This window comes from Protopterus annectens, chromosome 8.part0 (genome assembly GCF_019279795.1).
Source record: "Protopterus annectens isolate FY-2018-M chromosome 8.part0, PAN1.0, whole genome shotgun sequence".
Lineage (NCBI taxonomy): Eukaryota > Metazoa > Chordata > Ceratodontiformes > Protopteridae > Protopterus > Protopterus annectens.
This window is the reverse complement of record NC_056741.1, coordinates 1064965841-1064986217: the sequence shown is the minus strand read 5'-3', so window position 1 is coordinate 1064986217 and position 20377 is coordinate 1064965841. Positions and strand designations below refer to the sequence as shown.

Sequence of the window (20377 nt, the reverse complement as noted above, 5' to 3'; positions counted from 1 at the left end):
TGCCTGCCTCTGTGGTTGCAGTAGGTTGGCTAGCTAGGGATAGGTGGGGTGAGTATATGTGTGTGACTGGTGAAAAAGTGAGTTTCACTGAGTGCAGCTGAGTGAGGTGGGCTGTGCATGTGTGTGTGAGTGTGTGTGTGTGTGTGTGTGTGTGTGTGTGTGTGTGTGTGTGTGTGTGTGTGTGTGTGTGTGTGTGTGTATGTGGGGTTGTCATATCTGTACACTTCCCTAAATTAACAAGCAATTTCTGCAATATCGGGGATGGTGAACACTAGACACCAGGAATATTGTTTATATCATGCCCTAAGGGCACATAAAAAGCTAATAAAACAATGTTTTGCAGCATGAAAGGTGTGGACAGGGAAACACCAGACACCAGGACTACTCTATATGGTGCTTTGTTGTTGTGTCTTTTGGCTTTTCCCGGTTAGGGGTCGCCACAGCGGAACTCCGGTCCGCTCATGATTGGTAGTTAATTTTTATGTGCCGAGTTACCAGCCCTGATGCACAACCTTCAACGAAGGTACGCCCATTCACGCATGTCTCCACGTAGAGGACGCTCTAGCTGAGAATCGAACTGGACAGCGTCTGACTGTAAGGCGACAACGCTACCGTAGCATGGTGCTTTGTAAAGGCACTTAAAAAATTTCAAACCTTGTACCCCTGGCACTCACAAACAACACTTTAGGTGAGTGTAAATCCTCTGCCCCACCAATAGACATTTGGGATCCTCCTAAAATATTACTTAAACCTTTAGAAAATGAAAAAAAGTAAACGGTGGGGCAGTTTCAAACTCTGCACCCTTGACACATAAAGCAGCTTGTTAATCGGGAGCCTTAACCTTTTGTGCTAATAAAACAGCCTAATTGGCTATTTTTTACATAATAATAATAAGGCATTATTCACTAATTGCAAAGGTCTATGAGTTATAAGGGAAAGGGCATGTATTACAGGCAACAGCTGGAGTGTTTTGTAAAATCAGGAACAGTTGAGAGGGATGGGGGTGTGTCCGTTTGTAGACAGACTTCAGGATAAAAGTAGGAAGAATGCTAGATGTCACCAGGGAAAATTTTTAAACTATTACTTGGACTTTCTTAAAAAGTTAATATAGCAGCAGGACAAGCATCATGACGCACTTTGCGAACAACATGATGAATGAAGCTTTATTGTTTGCTGTTATTGACTGACTATAAGGATATGTACTTTATGACAGCAGGAACAAAATTAAGACAATACATCAGAGGAATTCTGTCAATACATGGACAGGTATGAGGTAGAGAGGTCTGTATGTCTGTGTTTGTGTGTGTGTGTGGGGGGGTGCCTGCACCAGTGAACTACATGGGCTGGCAGAGGTGCTAACTGCAGGTAATTTAAACATGAGTTAGTTATGAGAAATTCTGAAATATGCAAATTAGCCAGTAATGAGGTCTTTCCTCATTGCAGCTAATGTGTCTCTAGTAAACTGAATTTTCCTGCATTGTAGTTAAAAAAAAAAAAAAAAGATTGCAACCTAAGGGAAAAAACACGCACAAGACAAAATCATGTCAATCAATACATCCCAAATGAATATTTTGGGGGTAAGTACTAGCTGTTATAAATGGTGCATTCCTAATGTCCAGATCAGCATTGTGAAGCAGTGACCAAAATTATCAAGCTGCTTGCAACATGTATAAATGTTTACAAATGCTTATGACCTAAATCTGTGAAACAGCTGACATGACAGGTAAAGTTAATAGGACCAGCAATATGATAGGATGTCTATAAAGCTATATAACAATATTATGTAAACAAGAAGTTAAAAACCACGGTCATTTTTCCAGTATCCAATAACACTACCATTTCCTTTAGACTGCACCTGAGTGGAAACAAGATTTTATATCAGCATATGACATAAAAATGAGTGTAAAAGAAGTGATTTGTAAAATATTTTTTGAAGAACAGCTGTAATAAATGTATATTCTTGTGTTTTTCAGATTCACCCAGAGATGTAAATATTGAAATACATCCAAACTGGCAGGTGACGGAAGGAAATGAAGTTAAAATTAACTGTGTTGTGAACAGTAGCAATCCAGAAGCTACAGTGACCTGGATGAGAAATAACACAAATTATTTGGAGACTGACATGCTTTACTTCAGGAATATCACTAAAAGAGCTGCTGGAGAATACAAGTGTGTTGCTATAAATTTCCTGGGACAAGCAGAGTCAGCAACAGCTGTATTAGATATTTGGTGTAAGTAGCTACTTAATTATCTGGTAGACTAGAAAAGACTACAAAAAAACCCTGCTAAGTTTGAGTTTTCACTGTGCAATACTGTTATTTCCTGTAGTAGAGGCCCATGGGACATATGCAAATAACAACAAAAGGACTACTGGTGTTTGAGCTACATGGCTTCTGAAAGCACATGACATTGTTCTTTTTTAAATCTTTATTGATACCCACAGGGCAATAAAATCAAAAACCACTTTCTGTAGACATGCCATATTTTCATTGTTTTTCTGAGCTCATCATTACAGCATAAGTGGACTGTTAACACATACTCTTCATACTTTTGAAACACAGAGCTTTACAATAAGCCTAATATCCCTAGACATTGGGATGGCAGCAGAAAACATTGAAACCAAGGAGTAAAAGGGTCACATAAACACATTATTCAGTAAAAACTACAAGAAAGACCCTGCTAAGCTAGAATCTTCACTGTGTAATACCTTAAACCTTTTACAGCAAAAGCTCATGGGTTATATGGAGATCTATCCATCCAACACTCTGCCATGAATGTTAATTATTTAACATTACTACTTACAGTTTCTCTTCTGCCTCACTCTCTCAGCAGTTTCCTATCTGATTCCATATCCTTGTTCAGAATACTTTAGCAATATTTATCCAGCCACCTATTTTCCATCCCACTGCTACTCTCAGTGCTGTCCTACTAGATTACTGCTGCCAGTTTTTACTGCTCTAGACTGTAAGATTGCTGCCCCTTTGTTCTTCTAATGGAGCTTTTCTGCCCTGGTCTCCACTGTGAATAAACACTACTCAACTGCGTATGTCAAGTTAATAGAGCAATACTGACATCCTCTTGGTACTTAAACACTGACTTAAGAAAAGTATCTAAGATACAAAAGTACTGATTCCAGGTAATAGCATATTGAGCTTGACCCCACCGTCTGATATTCTGGAGGCACCATTATTTTATTATAAGGCCAAGTTTCTCTACTCTTTATGTAAACTTTAGTCTACTACCCCCACATCAATGCACCTCACCAAATGATTCTTCTGAATATCTAATTGCAGACATCCTGCAGAGAACAAAAATTTAATACAGTTTCTACTACTAGGTAGGTAAACCAGAAAGTGAACTCATAAATGATCTAACTCAAAAATAGTATTGTACCAAATTAAAATCTACTTTCATATCTAATTCTGAATTTTTTGGATGAGAATTTATTTTTATTTATTAATTTGTTTGCTTAGTCATTTGTTTGTTTGCTTGTCTGAAGGCCTGTTTGTATATCTGCATGCTAAGATAAGAAGACTAGACCCAAACATAATTTTCATCCATGACCTTGTTATATAAGTATAATAACATATCAATATAATAAAGTAAAATATATATTACAACAGAGTAACAATAAGTTGCAAGATGTAGATAGTAGTGTTGTCAGTAAGACTAATTCAAATCAAAAAGTGTTTCATCCAAATAACAATCAACAACCTAATCCATACCCAGATTATAATGAATTTAATATCACCACTGCTTTACAGCCTGTATGCTACATACCACTGCAATCAGTTATATAATAGCATGTTACTAACACTAGTACTGCATAATTAGAACCAGCATCAGTAAGCAAACATTTACTTTTGAAACATTTCCTAGTTTTGTATCAGACAGGTTCCCTCCACAATGTCTCCAGGTACCTATTAATACAATTAATAATGCATTAAAAATCCCTTGTCCATAGGTTATAGTTATGAGCCACTGTACTTCTGCTTCATTTACTGTCTTTCAGCTTTTCCCAGTTAGGGGTCACCACAGCAAATCTCTGGTCCACTAATGACTGGCAGTGAATTTTACAGTGTCAAGTTGCCAGCCCAGCACCCAACCTTCAAAGAAGGAACACCCACACACACAGCTACTTGCATGTCTTTTAAATTCACTCAATCACAGGGAGGACATGCAGACTCCAAACAGAAGGCACTCCAGCTGAGAATCGAACCGGAGAACCTCTTGCTGTGAGGTGACAACACTAACCACTACACCACTGTTGTACTTCAGCTTCATAAAGGTGGAATATCTCACTCCTTCACCAACATCATATGAATTATATGACCTTGTTTACCTAAGACACCAGAAAATATATTTATCAGTGATTTCTTTCTCATCTTAATTTTTATTTTCCATATATAAGTTTTATTTATAGTCTATTGTTTATAGCCATGCTTGTTTTACTTAATTGTAAAATGGACAGTACTGTGTAGTAAGAAACAGATTACATACTGTAAGGCATAAATATAAATTAGAATTGAAACTTTGCTCAGTACTTTTAAATCAGCTAATATTCCTAACGATGTGGCCTGAAATATAATCTGTCTGAAATGTAAAATGAAAAACTTAGAGGAAAATATGTTGCTAAAACTGATGCATTTATTTGCTGCTTGAAAATTCTCTGCAAGTGTCAGTTTATATTTTCGATTGTTTGCAAGTAAACCATAATTTAAAATAATGCTTGGTGATACAAAGTATTTATAAAAAATAAGTGTTTATTGACTGACTGCTTTTGGGTTGTTTGGTGCTGTTTCAAAAACACTGTGCATAATTCAAGTTTAAGATGCATTATTGGCCTGAACCTATTTTTTGTACAAATACATGTCATGAATCAGCTTATAATTAGTATTTGTTTTATGACAGTTTGAGTTTGGTTTTGAATAGGGAATTGTCACTTTTATCAGTAAAATTTCGAGGAGAACTTTTATAATAAGACATGACAATCATTTATATATATATATATATAATTTTGGTTTGTGCTTTTGATCACATTTCTACAGACTAAAACTTTGGGTGGCATTCATTGTCCTGCATTTAAGAAATGTGCGTGACCTATTGACAAAGAGTGCCACTACAAATCAGCTATGAGAAGTGCAAAGAAACAGAGCTGATTGCATAAAATTATAGTGCTGTGCTAAAAGGCATACAGCAGTTTGGGCTATCTTAAACATTATGAAATGGACTTAAACTAGTGTGGTTATCTGCAATGGAAGGTGCATGAGTAGAAGGTCATAATTTTCTTCAGGTATTTTCATTACTTGGAAGAGGGCACAAGCTGATACAGATGTAATGATATATTTGGAGAGAATTTGTGGTGGGCAGGAGTGGATGGCATGGGTAATACCTGTGGAAGTGATAGCAGTGTAAACACTTTGTGTAATAACAGGACTGCAGCACTCACATGTAGTTCCATTATTATTATAGTCTCAGTAACAGATTAGGTAGATGGCTGAAAGCCATCCAGCAGCATTATAGGACACATATTACTGACAGTGCCTTCTGTTTTTGGGAGGGGGTGTTCTTTTCTAAGCCTAAATATATGTCTATTTATATCTATAGCTATATCTGTACTTATCTATCTGTCTCTCTCTCATATATGAGTCTACTTCAGAAGACTGAAAAACCAAAAGACTGAAAATTCAAAATACTAAATGATCGTATTTGCCCTTCTCCCCTGCTCTGTGATCTTGGAATTGGTATACATAGTTAGCAGGGAGTGTAGGGGGGAGACAGCCACCCATATGAGGGGTGCAGGAGAACTTGCCCTCTGCATTAAAAATGTGTTCAGTATTTTGAATTTTCTGTTTTTTGGAGATACAGTCTTTTCATCTGTCAGTCTTCTGAAGTAGACCCATATGTGTGTGTGTGTGTGTGTGTGTGTGTGTGTGTGTGTGTGTGTGTGTGTGTGTGTGTGTGTATATATATATATATATATATATATATATATATATATATATATATATATATATAGATAGATAGATAGATAGATATAGATATATGGCTAGATGGATGGATGGGGTCTATATTAAATGATTGATATTTCAGAATGTCAAACCATAAAACATTAACTCCAAATGGTTGATGTTCTGAAATGTCAAAAAAAATGCACACAAAAAAAACAGTGTATTTTTGCAGGGGGCCAAGCCCACCTGGACTCCCCATATCCCCTGCTAATTAGGGTCTATATCAGTTTGTCAAATGGCTATTCAGTGAATACCCATTTGTTGAACACCTATTTATCGAAGCTGCTCTTCAGCGAATGGTAGATTTTCACTAGGGCAAACAAGCAGTTGGCCACCGTCTGGAATTTGCCCTTTTCCCCACTGCAGTGTGATCTTGGAGTTGGTATATTTAGTTACGGGGGATATGGGGGGGGGGTCACGGTCCACCATGTTGGCAGATTTTAAATGCTATGTTTTTTTTTTGTAGTCGCTTAGTTGGAGATGTAATGAGATCTGCTGTCCTCAAGTATTACTTTACTTGTAAGACATGTCGGTTACTAGTAATTCACAGGCTTATGAATAACAGTACTGGGAATGTATAAGGCATCATTTTCACAGCTGTCTGCATCTGTTGAGGGGCTTTCTGGCAACAATTTTCACTGCCAAGGGAAAGAGGAAAGGTAAACAGTAATTTAAACGTGATTTGAAATACATCATCCTACACAATGCCACATTCTACAAGCAGTCAGTTACAGATCAACATTTAGCAGATTGCTAGGATGTATGTATAGTGGTATAGAGTAGAAATAATACTTCATTTACTATAATTCTCTAATTTTTATTTTGATCTTGCATGAATGAAATAGTTGAGTTGTCTTGTGTGTCAGACTGGTTTAACTCTGGCCCATAATTTGCTTGTATTTTACAAAATGCTGTAGCAGCAGCACCCGAGAAACAGCTTTAATTGTGGTAAGAACCATATCCTCATAGAAGCTATGAGTACATATGGGAACAGTTCTTTGCTAGTATGCCTCTTAAATGACAACTGGGAATGTATATGGTGCCATTTTCATTGCTATGTGCATAGGTGAAGATGATTACTGCTGACAGATTACACTGTAAAGGCTGACAGTCACAGAAAAGTCATTTGGAGTAATTCACTGGAGGGCTGGTGTAATGGTTAAGATGTTTACTTTTTAGTTATAAGGTGCAGGGTTTGATTCTGATCTTTTTGATGAAATTGGCTAGGCTTAGAATGGCCCACAAGGGCATTTAGCTTAGTACTTGTCTACTGATGTTACCCTACTCATTAATACATACCCTAGCAGTAATGGCTATAAATTTAATAACTTTAGGGCACACCTTTAAATGACATACAGTACTTCACACATAAGCATTAGGCATACCTCTTAACCTTTGACCATTACAAATAATAACACTGGCCTTTAAAATAATACCAGAAGGCCCAAAAGTGAAGCTCTTTCTTATTTGTTATAATACAAGGTCAGTTACCAAGTAAATAGAAAAGGTGAGACTTTACTTTTTCTAACAGCTATGCAAGTGACACTTCCATATTTGATGCTGATAAGAACACTTCTGGAGTTATTACAGGTAATGTTCAAACCAATGCTCTGTCTAACAACTTCAGCAACAATGACCATACAGTGTGGAAGGTTAGCGGATAACTTATTGCACTAAGTAATAAAGTGAGTACAATCCATAATACTTTTTATTCAAGTGCAGACAGCCAGCAGGCTAATAGCTACAGGAAGCAACTTTGCTGATTGTGAAGTAGATAGAAAATGCTAGGCTTCACTTTTTTGTAAAGCTTATGAGTGTGGTGCTGATGCAGGCAGAAAAGTAAATATGAATCGCAAAAAGTCAGGAAAGGTGTCTTATTTACATGAAATATTCACAAAATGTTCATATAATCCTCATTTGCATGCTATTAATGCTAGATTTCCATATGTTCTTCCAGACCATGTTCAAAAGTGCTCTACTTACCTACCAAAGCTGTGCTTGGGCAAAGCCATTGCAAATTCCCACGACATCTAAACGCAATGAGTATGAATACAGCCATTTGACTTGGTGCCTTTAAACTATTCTAATGAACTCAGCACTCGTGGAGCCACACACTTCAGCAACTCAAGTAAATCCTTGTAGTAAATGGCCACAAAACACTTTGGGAGCAGTAAAAACACTTTTTATTAAACCAAAATAACAAATAGATAAGCGCTTTCATCAAGAACCTTCTCAACTTCATCAGATAAGAGCAAATCCAGAAAACACTCAAGTACATTCTGCAAGAGAATTAATTAAGTAATAAACCAATCCCATCACACTGACTAAAAAGGACCTCCCTGAACTCATAAATATTCATGATATGCAATCATAAAAATATTCTTAAAAAGACACTCTTTAAAATCAGCATTTAAATGTCATTAACGAGTACAAAAATGCTGAAAATAAATATAAATACAAATACACACATAATGTATAAAAATCTATAAAATGGTGTTTATATAAAAATGAAAGTATATATAAAAATGTATATATTTTTTTATATATTTTTTATATATTTTACCTTTGCATTGCTTTTAATTTTAACAGGCAAGCAATGGAGAGTGAATCATTTAATTGTGGCCACTGCCCTGCATTTAGGCGGACCTGCCAAATTAATTCTTTCTTTTTCAAAAGCAGCCCCCATGGGCTACCTCTTTTATCTAGGTCAACAGTACCTACAATTAAAAATTTGAAAGAGTGGTCTGATTTTTCTGTGCAATGTTTACTCGAGGCATTTGTGGATTTCCCAAGTCTGATATCCCTTAAATGCTCATAAATTCTGTTTTTAAATTTCCTCTCAGTCTTTCTGACATAGAAACATTTACATGAGTTACACACTGCACAATAAGCAACTCTTTCAGTATGACAGTACACCTTCTTATTCACCTGTATTTTAAAACCATTCACCAAGAATTCGTGGCCTTCCATCACAAAACTACATTGAGCACAGGAACCACATTTTTTCATAGACCCTGCATGTACAACATTTCTGTTAGACTCTAAAATGCATTTTAGGTTCATTCCTCTCTTAAAAACAATATTTGGTTTAGTTCCAACACATTCTCTGATATTAAAAACACCAATGAATACAGAGTGCTTTATTGTAGCGTTGTTGCTTTAACTCTATTACTGTTAGTGATTGAATTATTGCTTGAAAGCTTTGAATGGCTGTTTTTGAATATATTAGAGAGAGCCATTAGAGTATGTGATTTCATTAATGGTCTGAAGAAGCTACAAGTGAAAGCACTTACCAGTGTACACATTAAAGTTCTCCTTCTTTTACAACTGAATCTCTGGTGTTTTTGATCCTGCATGGTTGTCTCTGCTGCCTGGCTCTATTTGGATTATTTATCGAACTTACTTGCAGTGAAACATTTACCCTGAGGAGTGTTTTTTGCTTTAATAACATGCTCTGACATCCCTATCATTAAGCAATATGGCCCAATTTTTGAATAAAATATCCAACACATCCTTACTGCTACTGTGAAAAGTGGCAATAAAAGCACATTTAAAATTTGAATTCTGTTCAACACTGGATTGGGTCAAGTCAGTTCCTACTCCATTAACCAAACAGCCATCAATAGGGGGCATGCCCTGGGCAGGTATTGCCTCATGGTGACCTAACAAGGGTTTAAAAAACTTCTTTGTATTTTGTTGACCACCTCAATCATGACTTAATTAAGGAGCCATAACGGGTAACCCCTCTTGAAAAACATAGCTTTCAGATAGTCACACTCATCTAAGAAGTTATCAAACAAACTAACCATCCAGGCTGCACTTACAAATTGGCCCTTTACTACCCCTTTTTTTGTTTAAATGGGTGTGTACTATCAAAATGCAGAAAGCTGTTTGAAGAGGTTGCTTTCTTATGAATTTGTGCTACAAAGGCCTTCAACTGACACTCTTTCTTCAGTAAGACATCCAAATACACTATTTGTTCACTGTTAACCTCATGTGTGAACTTTAAAAAAGTGGTTGTGCCATTGATCTATTCTAAAAAGAGGGGGGGTCTCTTCTCTCGGACCATTCCAACAAGTAAAGACATCGTCCAAGAACCGTGTATACAATGTACATAACTTAAACCATGGGGTATTCATTAAAAATCTCCTTTCCCATTCCAACATAATTATGTTGGCATAAAAAATAAAACTAAGGTCTGTTTGTAATAGGATGATATTATGAAGTTCAGACATATTGCAAAAAAAGTTTCTCACAGTATGGCAGCAAATAAAGCTTTGGTAACACATCAGACTGACAATGCAGTTAGAAGTGAAAAATGTTTAGCTCACCAATGGCCCATTTTGGTCAAGATGTGGTTATCAACATAGTAAAATGCATGTCCGCTTATTAACTCACCAATGCCTACTGGCAGTCAATTAATTATGTAGCAGATCCTGACTGCTGGCAGGCTGGACAACCAGTGCCTAGCACTGAGTAAAAAGAAAAATGAAATGTGAAAAAAATGAACAAGAAAAGTATCTTTTTGCATTTTTTGATCAGCTGATATACTTTTTTTTTTACATTTAATGTGCTTATTCATGACTATGAATAATGCAGATTCAGTGCTGTAGTTAAGTTACAGGCAGACAGAAGCATTGTGAAGTCTGCCTTTTAAGTACTATTGGCCTGAATAAGACAAGGTAGCCTATGCAACTGGAACTGCAGGTGTTTTAAACAAAAGAACCAAACACAGTGCAATCAGCATTGCTGGAATTAATAGGTTAGCATTAATGAGTTAATAGAGAGTGTCAAAAATGCAGTCAAGCAAATTATTTCTCTCAGATATGAACATTTAAAAATAAAAAAAAAAAGTTTTGCAAGTATATAAAGCCAAAAAAAAAATATGTTCAAAACTCAGACTTACTCGTGTAAGGCCAAAAACAATGTGTTTGTGGATGTTATTGACTTGTGTGTTGAGACTTTGTGCATAGTTTCTTACTTGAGCTCAGCTCACACAAGTATTCCAGAGAGAAGACTGGTAAATCAATAGCTGTGCATAAATATCTTATTTTAGCACATTTAAGCTAGATGACAAGGAAAATGTGAAATAAATACCAAAAAGCTCATTTTATTGGGGTTAAAAATTCCATGTCTGTATCTAACACTTCTTTACTGACTTACTCTATTTGCAAACTGAAACCATTGGGACACATTAAGCTGTGTTATGTGTGCAAAAGTAAAGAGTATAAGACAATATATCAAGTCAAGTCAATGCAGCAATCTAATATTTTAAGAAGTGAAATGATAGACATGACTGAGCAAATTCACAATATCCGCGGTGGTGCAGCGGTAGCGTTGTTGCCTCACAGCAAGAGGTTCTCCCGTTCGATTCTCGCCTGGAGTGCGGGGAGTGCCTTCTGTGTGGAGTCTGCATGTCCTCCCCGCAGGTCGAGTGGCATTCCAAAAGACATGCGTGAATGGGCGTGCCTTCATTGAAGGTTGGGCATCGAGCTGGCAACTCGGCACCATAAAAAAAAAAAAATCTACTGTCAATCATTAGCAGCCCGGAGTTCCGCTGTGGTGACCCCTGACCGGGAAAAGCCGAAAGACCAACAACTGAGCAAATTCACAATGTGCAAGTAGAGGAAGAGAACACTAGAGGGTGGAATGCAAATAAAAACGATGATTCACACAGTCACAGAGAGAGTAATTGCCATAGCCAGAGTCAGATTTTTCAGTCAGTCTTATCTGTACTGATCCCTAGCTACATACCCTGTGGTCATCAAACTCAAAGGTACCTTTTAGCATCATAACACTGCTGAAACTAGCATTTTTCTCATTATGGTTTCCTGAGAAAATCATCACAGCTGATGGATCACAATATGTAAGTCAAAACTTTAAGCTTTTTCACAGCATTAGAAGTTAAAATATATCCCATCTTTGCTAAGACATCATCAGGGAAATGGTCAGACTGAGAGAATGATTCCAACTGCAAAAAAAGTCATGAGAAAAAATGATGCCAGATCAAAGCATCTGTTTCCTTAAAAGTATCAAATCTTGAAACACTAGAGTTCAACCTATAGGGCTTTCACCATCATAACTGCTGATGTTAAAAGGAATAAGAACAAAGCTGCTAGCATCTTGTGCTTAACTTCAGCAAGAAAAAAATAACAACTATACAATCTTTTTGGCAAGTAGTACAGCAGCAAAAGAATTACTATTATAACAGGTCAACTATCGCCTTCCCTTAGCTAAAACCGGAATAGACAGAATGCAGAATTTAGTTAAAAACACTCTGAGCAACGCAAAGCTGTTGCAGCCAGCATATCTAATAGGGCAAGATCCTAAACTGTCAATATGAGAAGAAAACACCTGGATTAGATTGGACTGTTTTTGTCCCTACATCTCTCTGCTCTAACCTCTTATCACTCCCACCTTCCCTACCCACCCATGTGCTCTCCTACACCTATAATACTCATCCAACAACTTCCTCCTTTATTATCTCTCCAGCTTTGTTCAACCTCTCCACCACATCTTTATAAACTGTCTAACCTTCAAATCCTCCCACTTACTTCCAAAGCTACACAAACTTCACTTACCCATTACTACACTCTCTCTTCTCGCAAAAAACCTACTAAGCTCTGGGGACATCCACCCCAACCCAGGCCCCTCCTTCTCTCCCCACACCTTCATACCCTTCAAGCCCACAACCAACCCCCTTCATGCGCTTCTCAACATCCCCAACCTCAAACACAATAATTATCCTTATCTAAGCACCTGTCTATATACTCACTAAATATCCAAAGCCTAACAAAATTACTGAGCTACACACCTGGATAGCCCATACCACCCCTCACATCCTTTCCGTATCTGAAATTTGGCTCAAGCCACATATCACTAACAATGAAATACTCCCACCTGGCTATAATATCTTTCGCTCTGACAGAGTCCCAAAAAAAGGGGGTGGCATAGCCATCCTCTACTCCAATAGCCTCTACCTTTCAACTTTCACCAATCCTATCCCTAATCTCCACTCAGCTGAACATATCATCCTAAACTGCCATCTTATTCCTCACAAGAAATTTGCTGTCTCTTCCATCTATATCTCCCCGGGAATAATTTGCCCATCCTAGAGAATATCCTATCCTGGTTTTCCAATGATATATCCTATGAAACCCTCATCTTAGTAGATGTCAACTTAGACTGGTCCAAACTCACAACTGACTCTCCACAACTTAGTATCAACCTACACAGTTTCCATCAAGTGATATCTTCCCCCACCCGCCTACATAAAAACACATCTTCCAGCTCCATAACTGACTGGTTTCTCACTAATTCTCCCCACCATTACCACAGCTCCAATACCTTACCAGACTCCCTTAGTAACCACCTCTCCACCTCTGTTCTAAGATACTGCACCCAGCCTCTCAAACCCCACCTTTATAGAGATTGTCGTAAACTCTCTAACTTTAATATACCCCAATTCAACTCCATTCTTTCCAATGCAGACTAATCCATCCTTAGACAAGTCCCTGTCAGTGATGCAGTCAACATATTCAATAGCATATTCCTGAATACCCTAAACTCCCTTGCTCCCTCTAGGAAGATTAGAATAAAATCAAATTATGCTACCTGGCTTTCCAAAGAAACTAAGTCCCTTATGCACAAAAGATATAGTGCTTGGAAAGCCTGAAACAAAACAAAAGAACTACCCCTGCTACACAAATACAGACATTTAAGGAATCTTACAAAGAAACAAACTAATAATGACAAAAAGTCCTACTATAACTCTGCTTAGCTCAATAGCAAATCCAACCCTCGGAGATTTTGGTCTACTCTTAACGTAATTCTTTCTCCAGGCTGTCCCTCAAACCTCTGGCCCTACCCTAATACATCCCCTGAGGAAACCGCTACCCTCCTCAATAAACACTTTATTGACACCATCCAAACCCTCATACCATCCAACTGTAGCACAACTTCTCTGCCAACCCCTCCCAACCCTCCAAACAAAAATCTATTCTCCTTTCATCCTGTTCCTACTTCCTACATCAAATCTCTTCTTCTAAATCTCAAACCCTGCTCTCCCTCCACTAACAATCTACCTCCTACCTTCCTCAAACTTGCTGCTGAATCCATTGCCTATCCTGTATCTATTCTAATCAATAGATAAATCCAAGAATCCACCGTACCTACCCTAGGGAAATCTTTCGTCACTATTCTCCTGCATAAAGGAGGACACTCAACAGACCCGTCTAATTACCGACCCATCACCATCCTATCCCCCCCTCTCTAAGATTCTTGAAAAATGCATTCACTCACACCTTCTTACCTACCTCCTCCAGCATGACATTCTCACTCCCACTCAACATGGCTTCCGTCCTAACCATAGCATAACTACTACTATAGCTGAAGCTCAAGATAACAATAAACTTATATCTTGTCTCTTCCTAGACCTTTAGAAAGCTTTTGATACAGTCTCCCACCCCCTTCTGTTATCTAAACTTGCTAATCTCAACCTATCTTCCACCTCCTTTGCCTGGTTCTCCAGTTACCTCTCTAGCAGGCAGCAATCTGTGAAATGGCTCTCATCCTTTTCTCCGTTCATTCCTGTCCCAACCAGTGTACCACAAGGTTCCATCTTGTGTCCATTTCTGCTTAATGTCTTCACCAACGATCTTGATATATCTTGTAAATAATCCTCCCTCATCCAATATGCTGATGACTCAATTCTCATCTCCATCTCTAACAATATCTCTGAACTCCATACCCCAAACCAACATGCCTTTCTATCCACTGAACAGTGGTTGTCTGATAATATACTTATCTTTAACCCTAAGAAGACCAAACTCTTACTCTTTCTCCCCCACTCTCTTACCACCATAAATCCACCTTTGCTATTACATCCTCTAACAAAATAATCCAACCTGAAACCCACATACAACTCCTCGGCATCATCATTGGCGATGAACTCAAATTCAACCTGCACATACTCCAATGCATAAAAAAGACACACCAGAAACTTGATTTACTGTATCGCAACAAAAAAATTCTAACTCTTAATGCTAGACTTTCCCTTGCACAGGCACTCCTCCTCCCCTCCCTACTATATGCTGCCCCAGTTCTCACCAACATTCAAGCCACAACCTTGAACAAACTTCAACAAACTTACCATATCACTAACTCCCCATACAATGCTCGTCACTGCCTAGCCCTAAACTCTCTCCAATGATTTGAACTCTCCCAACAACTACTGTTATCTCAATTTCAAATGCTACACTTCATTCTTTACAAACCTTCATCCTGTCCAGCTCTCTTCCTTTGTCTCTATTTATTCTCCATCACAGACTCTCTGTTCCTCTAATCAGCAGCTACTAGATACCTACCAACCCAAGAAAACAGTAGGCAAACTCCTATATAAATACTCTTTTGCCCATGCTTGGAACAAACTTCCCCTAGGCATACGTTCCATCACCCACCCATCAGACTTTAAAAGTAAACTCAAACGTCATCTACTTAACTCCAAAACTTGCCCTTGCCAAGACCCAACCTAAGCTTCTCATACCCCATATTCACATCTAGTTAATCTGTCCCCTTTCATCTAGAACCTTGCTATGCAGATACTTACTAAACTCAATCAGTCAATGCTGATGGATAAAATTCTTATGAAATATGTAAATATATTGTTTTCTCTGTAAAAACATTATGTGTATAATCCTTTGTGCATGCATTTTACTTTGTCTATTTAACTTGCTGCATAACAAATTTTTTGCAATTCATTTGACTCAAATATTTAAATTACTGGTCATTTGTTTGTGTATGGAACTTTTTTCCTCAGGTCTCCACTGAAAATGGGTCACAAGCCCAATTGAACCAACTCGGTAAACAAATGTCAGTCGTCTTCTTTTGGCTTTTTCCCAGTTAGGGGTCACCACATCGGATTACCTGTCTGCTCATGACTGGCAGTGGAGTTTTACGGTTTCAAGTTGCCAACCTTTCCCAGAAGGCACCCACATGCACGCACTCACTCCTAGGGCCAATTTTAGAGTGTCCAATCCACCTACAACATGTCTTTGGGATGTGGGAGGAAACCGGAGCACACAGAGGAAACCCACACGACCACAGGGAGGACATGCAGACTAAACACAGAAGGCACCCCAGCCAAGGATCGAAACAGAGAACTTCTTGCTGTGAGATGGCAATGCTAACCGCTGCACCACTGCGGCCGCCCCAGTTAACAAATGTCAATAAATAAATAAAATAAATAAGTGGCATAAATAGTATTTTAAATAGCTTGTTATACACCTTTTGCATAGCAAGGCTACTTTATCACACTTAAGTCACTTGTTTAAGAAAAGGACCAGACCAGATCAAACTCTTTCTTTAACGTAACATCTTATGACCACAGACAAATGAAAAAGCTACATTCAGAGGGATATTAATTTTGCATTTGGATACTTTGTCTTGCATTGGGCTTGCTTTGGGAGATGTCTGGAGTGGCAGCCTGATGGAGAAAAGTAGAAAAGTGAAACACAAGTAATCCCATACTCTTCTTCTTGTAAAACACACATTGTTTATGGATTTGCACAATACGATAAGATCCTGTGGAGGACAGGTTTGCTGCCTTCCAAAAGTCAGTTATTGGATTCAGGCAGACAACCTATAGTCCCTACTACAGGTCATGAACAAATTAAACTTGATGTTACAGTCTAACATGAATACAAGCAGTGGACTTAGCTATTGTTGTGCCTTGACTCACAATAATGATTTTGTAGGAGACAATGGACTTGCAGTGCCTTTGTGACATTTAATAATATTCAAAGCCATGGAAAAAATGCCACTCTAAGAATGCATACTTTTCTTGACTTATGAATGGGTTAGTAGGATGGCATCTTAGAACTGAGGAGGAAGGGAGGGTGTCCTTAAGCTTGCTGGACACCGGAATGGCACTTAAGTTGAAAACCAAGACCAGAATCCCCAATTGTGGTTACTCCCAGTGGTGATGGCAACAAAAGTCTCAGTGAGACAACTTTGCCAAGCAAAAGTCAAATGTCCCCTTGTCTACCCATCAAATAAATGGAAAACAACTTCTACCAGTGTGACCATTTATGGGTAACACTTCACAAAATAACAAATGATATTTTTTAAAACCTTTCAAAATGCATCATAGTAATGCCGCTTATTCACACTGAATTCGCTACTGTTTCTAGTTGGCATACACTTGCCCATTCAGGACAATTCCTCCCAAATGACCAGAAGGCATAATCAGTGACTCCTCAACTTTCTCAGCAATAACATCTATCTGACATTCATTTCTCTTTGGCCAAATGCCAGTATCCTGCTACAATGGAAAACAGGGAAGGGATAAAAAGGGGGGTGTTGAGGCCAGAAGGAGATCATCCACCCGCATAGAAGCAATGCTGCCTGCATCACACCTCTTTCCCACAGGTGGAAAGTCTTCAACCTCCCTTAGTGACTAAGTGTGGCAGAATGCCTGTCTAAAACCAGAACAGTTTAAATTGTGGGAACTGGCCAGCAATCAGTTGATAAAATGTTGCAGGCATAATGCTGACAAACTCTTGTTTTCTTTTTATATATATATATATATATATATATATATATATATATATATATATATATATATACACACACATATGTGACACCCATGCCCTGTCCCAGCAATCCAGGAGCCTCAATCCTCACCACTAACACCAGAGAGGGCATCTCATTTAAGAGGAAAGGATAACAAATACACACAGTTAAGTACAATTTCACCTAAATGCACACAGAGATCACAATCAGTCTGGGGCTGGTTGCTCCCTTGCTTTCCAGATCCCCAGTAGGACTCCCCACTGGCACAGCTATTGGGTCCAGATCTCAGCCTAGCTGGCAAGCTGACTTCAGTACCCTCTCTGTCCAACCAGTGCTTTGTGTCCCTGCCCAAGTAGCTGACACACACACACACACACACACACACACACACACACACACACACACACACACACACACACTTTGAGATAAGTATTTATACAACTTCACAGATACTCCAGGGAAAGGCTGACACAGATTCTCCAGCTGTGCCCCTTAGTCTAATCTTTATAGTCCTAGCTATTTCTACAAGAAAGCACACTTCTAAGATAACTTACTTAAGACAACAGGCAGTGCTGTAGGTTGGATATCAAGACAAAAATGCATAATAATCTCTGGTTCTCACTGTTTAAATTGAAACTGCAGTTCTGCTAAACATTACATCATCTTTTACACCTTCCTGGTTCCCAGGCCACACAGAAACTGCATTTATATTCTTTTACACTTACAGCAATAAAGGACATTCCACATGTAAATTCTGGTCATTAACTTTAGCCTTAAAACAATAGGCAGGAAGCCTTCCTCTAGCCGAACCAGAGCCAAATTGTAAAACATCAAACGCAGTGATGAAATAATTTTTATTTCAAAAGAAAGATTTGAAATGCTTGACTTAGTTTTCCGTACAGCAGATGGCAATGTTGCTACAATCTTGAAGTTCAACATTTTACAGTGTTTTCTTTCATTTAAGAAACAAGCCTGTATTTTACATTTATATTTACAAATGCCAGAATTATGCATCAAATTCTATTTGGCTAGGCTGGCAGCCTTCAGCCATCTCTACCCAATCTTCACCCCCCCCCCGGTGAACTTAAGCTAGTTTTTCAAGTGACCCTTGAGAAACGCTGCTTGAGAGGGCTAGGTCTATCTGAGTGTACCTCACCCCATTCCCTGTCTTGAGAGCCCATCTGCATTGGCATTGCTAATCCCACTGTGGTGCTGTACTGACATATCATATGCTTGCAACCCCAGGCTCCATCTTAGCAACTTGGCATTTCGCTGGCTGGCTCTATTTAACCATATTAGGGGGTTGTGATCTGTCATTACAGTGAATTTTCTTCCATACAGGTAAGGCTGAAGTTTCTGCAGTGTCCACACTATGGCTAGACATTCCTTTTCTACAGCTGCATAGCATTCCTCCCTGGGTTGGAGTCTACAACTGAGAAAAGTCACTGGGTGCTCTTCCTTCTCTGAAGAAATCTGGCTAAGTACAGCCCCCACCCCATGGTTCAAAGCATCCACATGCACAACAAATGATTTGCTGTAATCTGGACTAGCTAACACAGGGGGTCCTCCCAAAGCTTCTTTAAGCTTATGGAATCCCTGCTCACATGCTGGGGTCCACACTACCTTATCTGGCCTGTTCTTCCTTGTCAGGTCTGTGAGGGGAGCAGCTATGGTACTATAACTAGGGATATACTTTCTGTAGTACCCTGCTGTCCCTAAGAATGTCCTCACCTGCTTTTTGGTAATGGGTGCAGGCCATGCCTGAATGGCTTCCACTTTGGCAGGTTCTGGCCTTATCTTACCCTCCCCACTCTATGTCCTAGTTAGGGGACCTCTGCCATACCCGCCTGACATTTACTTGGCTTAATGGTCAACCTTGCCCTCTGTAGTCTGCCCAGCACCTCCCTGACATGCTGAAGGTGCTCTGGCCAGGAATGGCTGTAGATGGCAATATTATCCAGGTAAGCAAGGGCAAACACTCCTGCTCCTGCTAGGATATTATCTACCAGCCTCTGGAAAGTCGCTGTGGCATTCTTCATCCCAAAGGATATCTTTGTGATCTCATAAAAGCCAAAAGGAGTCACAAAGGCTGACTTCTCTCTAGCACTGGGAGTCAAGGGCACCTGCCAGTAACCCTTGGTAAGATCAGTGGTTGTAAGATACTTAGCCCCACCCAGCTGCTCTAGGGTCTCATGTCTCCTAGGCCTGGGGTAAGCATCCGACTCTGTGTGACTATTTAATTTCCTGTAGTCCGCACAGAATCTGGTCCTGCCATCCTTCTTTGGCACCAGCACCACTGGGGAGGTCCAGGGACTGTTGGACTCTTGAACCACCCCTAGTTCCAACATCACCTGTACCTCCTCCCTCAGGGTCTCTCTGACTCTCTCAGGCATCCTATAAGGAGACTGCCTAATAGACCTTTGGGGACCTGTATCCACCTGGTGCTGCACCAGGTGGGTGCACCCTGGTTTCCCAGTGAACATGTCCTCAAATTCCTGCAACCCTGCTCGGATTTCTCGAACCTGGGTAGGAAATAGCTGCTGGGACATTGCTACCCCTTTCACTGAGGTGTCAGCCCGAGCCTCACTGAGGAGATCAGTCCTCAGATCTCCCTCAGACTCCTCCTGCAATCCACTGCAAATAATCAGCACAAGGGCCTCCCTATCATGGTAAGGTTTCATCATGTTAACATGGTACAATTTGTGCCCCAGCCTTCTGCCTAGCAGTTCCACCATGTAGTTAACATCACTTACCTTTCTTACCACTTTGTAGGGTCCCTCCCAAGCTGCTTGCAG

At 39.2% G+C, this 20377-nt stretch overlaps 1 protein-coding gene across 2 annotated transcripts in view; it reads left to right on the top strand.

Moving 5' to 3' along the window:
* LOC122809219 overlaps nt 1-20377 on the top strand; it is a 633651-nt gene that overhangs the window by 329622 nt on the left and 283652 nt on the right. For both annotated transcript variants that reach the window (XM_044080532.1, XM_044080531.1), the window contains exon 4: nt 1974-2231. In XM_044080532.1, the coding sequence (XP_043936467.1) occupies nt 1974-2231 (258 nt within the window). The remainder of the gene's footprint in view (nt 1-1973; nt 2232-20377) is intronic.